This window comes from Onychostruthus taczanowskii, unplaced genomic scaffold (assembly GCF_017590055.1).
Source record: "Onychostruthus taczanowskii isolate IOZ18803 unplaced genomic scaffold, ASM1759005v1 scaffold52, whole genome shotgun sequence".
Lineage (NCBI taxonomy): Eukaryota > Metazoa > Chordata > Aves > Passeriformes > Passeridae > Onychostruthus > Onychostruthus taczanowskii.
Genome location: NW_024502791.1, coordinates 2,187,601 through 2,195,868, shown reverse-complemented (window position 1 = coordinate 2,195,868; position 8,268 = coordinate 2,187,601). Strand labels below are relative to the sequence as shown.

Sequence of the window (8,268 nt, the reverse complement as noted above, 5' to 3'; positions counted from 1 at the left end):
ACACTACTATCCCACCAGTATTTTGACCATATTCACTTTACCTGCTAACTGTTGGTACTGGTTTATGGAATCCTAGTGGTTTGAGAAGAAAACTTTATATTTCCCAGAACATTAACTGGATGAAACATCCCATATGTATTTTGATTCACACTTATGAAAAATAATACTTTTGTAGAGTTTAAAGATCTTGACCCAATATAAAAGGCTCCTGGCTTCAGGAAGATTTTTGGGAAGATTGGATCTTTCTGTTTTTATTCAACAAAAATGTAAGCATGAAGATAGCTACGAAATCAAAGATTGACTGTCTGTCAAAAATCATTAACATTAAAACAAAAGAGAGGTCTCCTGACCTTCTGCTATCATGCCTAATCTTACATCACAGGAGATGCAATTCAGATTGATGCCTTTTTCTGGTCCCTAAAATCATAGCCAGATACAATTAGGTGATAAAAATGCAGTTGCCTTTTATGAAGGATCCCCTCAGGTGCACAAAAAGCTGAAGTACATGCCAAAAGTATACCGAAGATGCACACATTACATAGAGCAAATACAATTTTATAAGTTTAGAAAATTAGCACAAGAATCCCCAATTAGAAAATGGGTGTTGAGGTAATTCCCCCTTTTGGTTCTGCCCTCTTCAGAAGCCTCCCTTCCTTGCTAGTTCTTTACAGGAGTGTGTCTCAACCTTGGTTCTCAGAAGAAGCAAGACAGGATAGGGGCCTAGGAATGTAGTTCGTCTTTCTGTCAAACAGGATAGGAAACTGCTAGCACAAATCTATATAGTTATACCATAATAAGCTACAGAGCTACAAATATATGTGAAGAATATAAAAAGCATATATGTGAAAAATGTATGTGAATATATGTGAAGAATATAAAAGCAAAAATCAGTTTGGCATCAAGATCACCTGTACAATTACTAGGGTTGGTTGAATATGATGAAAACTAAACGTAAAATTTAAATTGAGCTGATTACCTGATTGCATCTCCTTTTGTTCTTGTTTTCCTCCCTTTTCAGTGTAAGTAAGTTAAGCCCAAATGTATGCAAACAAACATGTTAAATCTAAACTAAGTATACACAGGACTCCATAAGCTGGGCCATGCTATCAGGCTACAAGGTTTAAGTTTTGTTTCTAAGATATTACCAATTACAACTCTTAGAGACAGAAAAGAAAACGTAAGGCCAAGTTTGTAGCATAGCTCATTTTTATTGTTTAAACAGTTTTTGCATAGGAAATATATCCGCTTCCAGTAATTGACTGCAGTATGAGCAGCTGCTAGCAGTATAGGCTGGATATAACAGTAACAATCACATTAAGTTAAGCTTGATTTACACCAGTTTAAAACTTGTGGCAGTTGAGTTCATTTGTAACCTAAAAAAAAAAAAAAAAAAAAAAAAAGGTACCAGAAAGAACACTTTATCCTCCATCCAGGCACAATAAAAACCTTTGTTAACACTCAGGCTAAAATCAGGTCTGATGCCAGAGGGCCTTAATTCCAAAATTAAGTAGCTGTACTGTAATGCATCTTACTAGTGAAGGTTCATTACACAAAGACTCTGCACACACCTTCTTTTTAATTAAAATGTAACCTTCAGGATTTGTGGCCTACAGTGTGGGAAAAAATGCCAAAAGTTTTAAAATGGATCAACCCTGGTATGTAGCTAGCAAGCAATAACTGACTACTTGTCACCTACAGTTGTACTAAATGTATCTAAAGAAACACACAGCCCTACAAAAGTTTTCTCAGAGAAATATCATTGAGATGGGGTGCCTCTTCCCAGATTACTAAAAGTTCTATATGATATAAGCACAAATTAACAGCTTGATGAAGACATAATCTAATGCAGCTCTTGAGAAACCTATGCCTGGGACTGAGGAACCCCTCACATTCTACAATGTTGTAGAGATTATTTTTGAAGAAAATGTTATCTGAAACATATTTACAACTGAACTCAACAGAGACTGTGAAATTGAACAGGCACTGCTCATTTGTTTGAGTTTTTTGGTAAACATTTTGCTGGTTTTTGTTTCTTTCTCATTTTGCATCAACTTCTATCAGTCCATGCAACTTCAATGCCCTCAATGAAAATGCATAATAAGCCATACTTCTTAAAAAACTTCCTTCTGCATATAGAGATACATTTGCCACATCAGTCCCTGTAGCACAGTTTTCAAAATCATTCTGTCAAAAATACAGTAATACAAAGACTGGCTTTAGTGTCACTAGCTCACACTGCTCTCCATTTATTTAGGCCACCTTTTGTTTTACTGTTATGGTATCATGCAATAAAAGTATCAAAGGCTTATTCTATTCATGATGCTAGTGGCACTGAAGCCCTTTTCACAAATTCAACATACATCTGAATTGCAACACACAGATATTTCTAAAGAGTACTAACTAGTGAACCCTTTTATCATAAAAAAAAAAACAAAAAAAAAAAAAAACCAAACAAACAAACAACTACTTACAACCATTGAAGAAAAAATTGCAACAAAAAAATTGTAAAAATTGACCGTCTCCAACTTGTCCCCTTTACTATTGACAATGTGACCAACAGAGCTGTGGCATGGAAACAGTACAAAGAGTTGTCATGGCAATAAGTTTGGCTGATGCAAAGGTCATTGTGCAGGGTTAAAGGGCAAAATCAGTGGTCCATGTTATCCTCCAACTGCAGTGCTCCAACACACCCACACAATTTTGAGGAATTAATAAAACTGGGGAACTAGCAGAAAGTGCAAATAAGAAGGAGGTGGTTTTTGGCTCCTTCAGCATGGAGAAGAACATTCAGCTTTGAACCTTTCTTGTTTAACTTGATTAGCTGGCATGGTATTTTATTATCTTTTTTTTTTTTTTTCCCTAAAGTTTTCTATAGAAACCCAATTTAAAAATCCAGGAGCATAGAGCTGGTTAACATTAACAAAAGACCTTGATAGGATCATGTAAACCATAAAGGATGTCATGCTTGGGGCCTTACTGCCAACAACATTAGAGAGCTTTTTCATTAAAAGTGAAAACTGTACACTGAATATGGGATAACTTTCTGCAGCCTTCATAATCTCACACAGTACATATAATTTAGGTTTAGGTACAGAACACACTCCGGTGCCACAGATGTCTTTGTGCAATCTCTTTCATTAAGTCCTTATGAAGCTACAAGTTGCAAATCCAAAATTCTGCTCCCTGAGGACACAGCTGTGTGAGACTTAAGTACTGTTTTAGCTCTCTGCCTATCCTGAATAGCTCTGTGAACCTAATCTTAAATACCATCATGTAACTATCACAAAAACTTTTGCTAAAGGCCATATATACTAATAAAAAAGACAGTGGTGCTTCCAACGTTTTGAAATGCTCTGAAAACCAACTTTTCCAATACTAAATACAACAAAATAACCTTCATAAAATATCATTTTCTCCATTTACATTTTTAAAGGATTAGTAACCTATGCTTTTCAAGCACAGGAATATGCGAAATAACTCCTAACATGGACAGATTTTTTTTAATACATAAATTAAGAAACTGGAGAGTTTTAACCCAAGTCCAGTTTCTAAACAAAGAATAATCTTGTTTAAAAATGGAAATGCATTTCCATTATAATTGTTAAAAAGTTAGCTTTACAAACAAGGGTTTTTTAATAAAAAAAAAATTCTTAACAAAACTATACAGTGTACAAATTACTGTCTACAAGGTAGGCGGTTTAGTCAGAAGATCATCCTTTCTTCTTGCTACTTGCAGCTTCACAAACTCATTCACATATTTTCAATGGAGCTGCCCACCTGAACATCACCCCACAACTATATTGCTATAATTAATATTTTTGCCATGTCTTTATGTACAGTCTCCTTCACTGCCTTTTTTTTTTCCTTAGTCAAGCCTCAAGCGTTCATGTCACTCCAGGGGAAACACACTTCAGTGGCACAGCCATGAGGCCAGGGCTGCAAAGCAACTTAATAAAGGCAGAACAGTGCACATAGAACGGGGTGGCTCAATTTAGTCAGAATACACTTCCTGGTGAAGGAGGAGGCCAGAGACTGGATTTGAGTTCTCAATCTTATCTTAATGTTTTAAATGCTGAGCTTAAAAAAAAAAAAAAAACAACCAACAAAGCCAACCTAAAACCAAGCATACAGTAAATGAAAAGTTCATTATCTTCCAAGCAGGCTTTTCTATTAGAGAGGGAGGTGACAAAAACCCACAGTTGCTGAATAACCCAGTTTAAAGAAGAAATTTACTTTTCTAAAAAATTGCATCTTTAAGCTCAGATTTTTTTCATACAGGAGGCCTTAAAAAAAAAAAATCTCTGTTAAGGGCATCTTTCTTCCTACAAAAGGCAATCACCATTCTGGATATTTCATGCTGAAGCCTGAAGTTGTTCCAGTTTTGTCCCAGTGTGGTATTAAAAGCTTTCAGGGAACAGCTTGTTAATGGATCTAATCAAGGATATGCCCTCAGCACAGCCCTGCTCCCAAACTGCTCTGTATCATTACATGTATAGAGGAAAACACATATTTTGTTTTACCAGGCCAGAGCCTGATGCGGACTGTGCTTGGGTTTAGCAGACTTTGCCATGTGCTTAGCAAACAAATTGACTTACTGAAGGGTTCTGAAAGAGAACCAAAGAACCCCACATTCCTTTTTGTGTCGGTGTCTTATCTCTTTCTTTCTTTTTTTTTTTTCCATTTTAGCTAAATCTCAAATATTTATTTTCCTACAATTCCCATCTCTGTAGCCATTCAAGCCCTGCCTACACACTCTCTCCTCCTGGAGACATGGGGATGTGCCACCACTACTGCTCTTATCCACAGCTGGAGCCAGAAGGGACTGACCAGGGCTCATTGGGGTGGCTGCTGCTGGAGATGCACCTCTGGGACTGCTCTGGGGTAGGAAAACTTCCAAAACACAGAGACAACTGCAAAGGGATGAATCTTCTCATCTACATTTACACGCTCCTCTGCTTTCACCCTAGTAGAAGACTGTCCTTTAAAGAAAACTTCACCCTGTGTTGAGCCATACATTGCAAGGATCCCCTGTATGTAAGAGATCACCAGCAACAGGCCCATTACTGGTCTGCAAAATGGGATTTTACTGGAAACACACTTTTATTTCCACCATGGTCTGATTCCTTGTGTAAAGAAACTCCTTCTCCACTGCACCCCAGAGGTCTCCATCTGATCTCCATGAGAAGACTGCAAACTTCTGAAATAGCCCAACCAGGCTGAAAATTGTAATTCAAATGCTGAATTAAGAAATTTGGTGGGGTGAGAGGGGAGTGCAATATAAAAAAATTATGTACAGGAAAAAAGTCAAGCAGAATAAGGGGGGCAAATTCTCTGCTTGAGCAGTTCCAGAGTCCACTGGAGTCAGTGGAATTATGCCAGCAAAAATTCTGGTCCTGTACTTGCATTTCCTAGACAAAGTAAATGTCTTTGTCATTCTGAGTTAAAAACATTTTCTAACATGAACACTTCAGGATGCATTATCTTTGCATGGAAAAGAATGGAAAAGGATTCATCTCACTGTGGGTCTTGACCTCTTTCTCTGTTTGTCTCTCTTTCTCATGAAAAAACCTTGAAGTAAACCAATTTCCTCAAGTCAAGTCTGCCTCCAACAGAATTCATTATTTATTTTTAAATCCAGAAATGATTTTAGCTTGCACCCCAGGTGGGAAGTTAAAAAGAGGGAACCTATTTGAAAGTTTGTCACAGTAGGCAGAACAGTTGCTTTGCAGCCCTTGCCTGGCTAAGGGTGCACTGCTTCACAGCTACACTGTAAAGTGTTAAAAATCCTCACTCCGCCCCCCCCCCCCGAATATATATATATGTATGTATAAAAAAAAAATCCCCTGTCCACCTCTCAGTACAGAAAAGGACCTCATCACACTGCAAAAATAGCAGTACCCACTTTGGTCAATTAAAACAAACAAAAAAGCATACATTATTTTTTTTTTTTAAATCTGTGTACTTACCTATAATAACCAATACAGCTAAAAGCACTACCTACATAGGCAAAACTTGGTATTGCATAATTCGTATAAATTTGTATCCCCTCCCCCCAATATTAATTGGAAGATGAAAAACATGAAAGGTTAATAGAAAAAACACCAAAATACTGAAAATATTGCTGGTCGATTACAATTCTTAAGCGGCAACTATACACAGCCAAGATATGTTCTATAAATGTGAGATAAAGGTATAACTGCCTAAAAAATCCATGATGTCACACATTTTTCGCATCTGGAGTACAAAATATTTTGTCATAAAAATGGTAAAGATTTAAAATTATAATAAATGCAGCAAAACAAGTGTAGTGATGTCAATTTTTTTGTAGTTTTTTCCTTTTTTTCTTTTTTTCCATTTTTTAGATTTCAAGGCAAGGCACGTAATGTGGACATTATATCTTCGTGCAAATTAGGATTACTGGAAAGAGTATTTTAAATTTTTAAAGAGACATAGAGGCAAAATGTCTGCCCATGCACATTATATTTCTGTCAATATGTGAAAATTGTTGAACAAGGCTAACTTCTGAAAGCACCATGCAAGTTTACAGCACCCTGTAATTAGACTTACATTAAGAGTGCATTATTTAAATACAACATATCCCCATCCTGGTATTACCAGTTTGTAAACGGTAAGCTTTGCCCTTGTGACATGGATTTGCCTATGTCTTTGTCTCTATGATGTAGATTTTACAGAAACATGTAAACCCTATGGGTTCTTGATGCAACAAGTAACTTTAAATAAATAAATCCTACCCCTCTGTGGAGGCAGCAGCTAAACCAACATAAGTGCTGTGTTTCCATTGATTTCTTATTCTCAAGGATGTGATTTGTCTTGACTTAATGCCTTTTAATGCCCTCAAAAACTGAGGGGAAAAATAAGTTTGTTCAAAGTAATTTTTTATTTTTATTTTTAATCCCCTCAATTTAGAGTCCAAGGGCTGAAGGACTTATAGTGATGACCTCTTAGATATGATTTTTAAATTGCACTTGCCTCTGTAAGTGTTTCTTTACTGGGGAAATGTCATTTTTTTTCCTTTTCTTTTTTTACTGTTGCATGAGAAGATAACACTTTTACCTGCATAGAGGCATTTCTTCCATAGAGCCTGTGTGTTCATACTGATTGAAAATTTCAAACTGCATAACACACTAGAGAAAGACTGAATTAAGGGCCAAAGTTTAATAAATCCATACTGATAACTAAAGGCTACAGAGCTTATTTTTAAAACATTTAGAAATCAGACTGTTGAGAAAATGACTGGCTCACAGCCCTTGTCCTCCTGCAGCTCTGCTGTCGCTGCCTAGCCTTTGTTTTGTGAGATAACCAGGAATAGTGATCTCATGCGTAAACAACAAGAATACTAAACCAACAGAACTAGCTTATCATGCAAATATTAAGGCATCTAGAAAGTCAGTTAAAATATATTGTCAGAGACAGAACATCTATTTCCCAGCGGACTTCATATAACAAAGGCTACTTAGGAGGAGCTGCATTTTACTCATCAGTGAAATATCATCGACCCTTTGTATATCATTTCAGTTTCAACCATAAGAGAATTAGTGATTGTAAGAGCTGCAATTGCTGGTCTATTTTTGTTCTTCTTTCTTCAGGTTCTTTTCTCATACTGTCTTCTTTTCTTTTTCCTTTTTTCTTTTTTTTTAATTTTGCTTTTAATTTTTTTCCCTCAATTGCTCGTTTCTGCTTGAAGGAAAGGCTCTCCAATTATGTTCAAACCATAATTTGGAACATTTGTCGGCAGGATCGGTGTCCTATTTGATACTTGGAAAGGAACCAAGCTAGCCCAGGTACCAGGACTGTTGAAAAGGGGAAAGAGACAAGGAGGGAAAGAGAGAGAGAGAAAAAAACATATATTAAACACATATACCATGAATTTGAATCAAGGTCCAGCTAATATTAATTAATAATGGCACTACTTAAGATAAAGCTGGAAAGAAAATTTGTGAACGTAACTTGAGATTCTACTTCCTAGTCTTCTTTGTGAAAGTATGAGATGTCTGAAAGAATAATAATTGTGTTGAACTCAGTAGTAAGTTGTATGACTCCTGAGTTACACTAAGTGGTCTGTTTGTTTATGAAAACCCCCCAAAAATGCCAGATGCAAACATATAGAGCAGACACAATTAAACCATACAAATGACACTATATAGTGTAATGGATATCATGTAAGAGCTAGTGAAATATACCACAGCGTACAGGTGTTCTTTTTTTAAGAATACAGCATAAAGATTCAGTGGTTCAGCATCCTGTGAG

At 36.3% G+C, this 8,268-nt stretch overlaps 1 protein-coding gene across 7 annotated transcripts in view; it reads right to left on the bottom strand.

Annotated features, from left to right (window-relative positions):
* Window positions 1-1,188: 1,188 nt before the first annotated feature.
* NFIB (nuclear factor I B) overlaps window positions 1,189-8,268 on the bottom strand; it is a 172,767-nt gene continuing 165,687 nt past the window's right edge. For all 7 annotated transcript variants that reach the window (XM_041416568.1, XM_041416570.1, XM_041416571.1 and 4 more), the window contains one exon: window positions 1,189-7,811. In XM_041416568.1, the coding sequence (XP_041272502.1) occupies window positions 7,682-7,811 (130 nt within the window). In that variant the 3' untranslated portion in view covers window positions 1,189-7,681. The remainder of the gene's footprint in view (window positions 7,812-8,268) is intronic.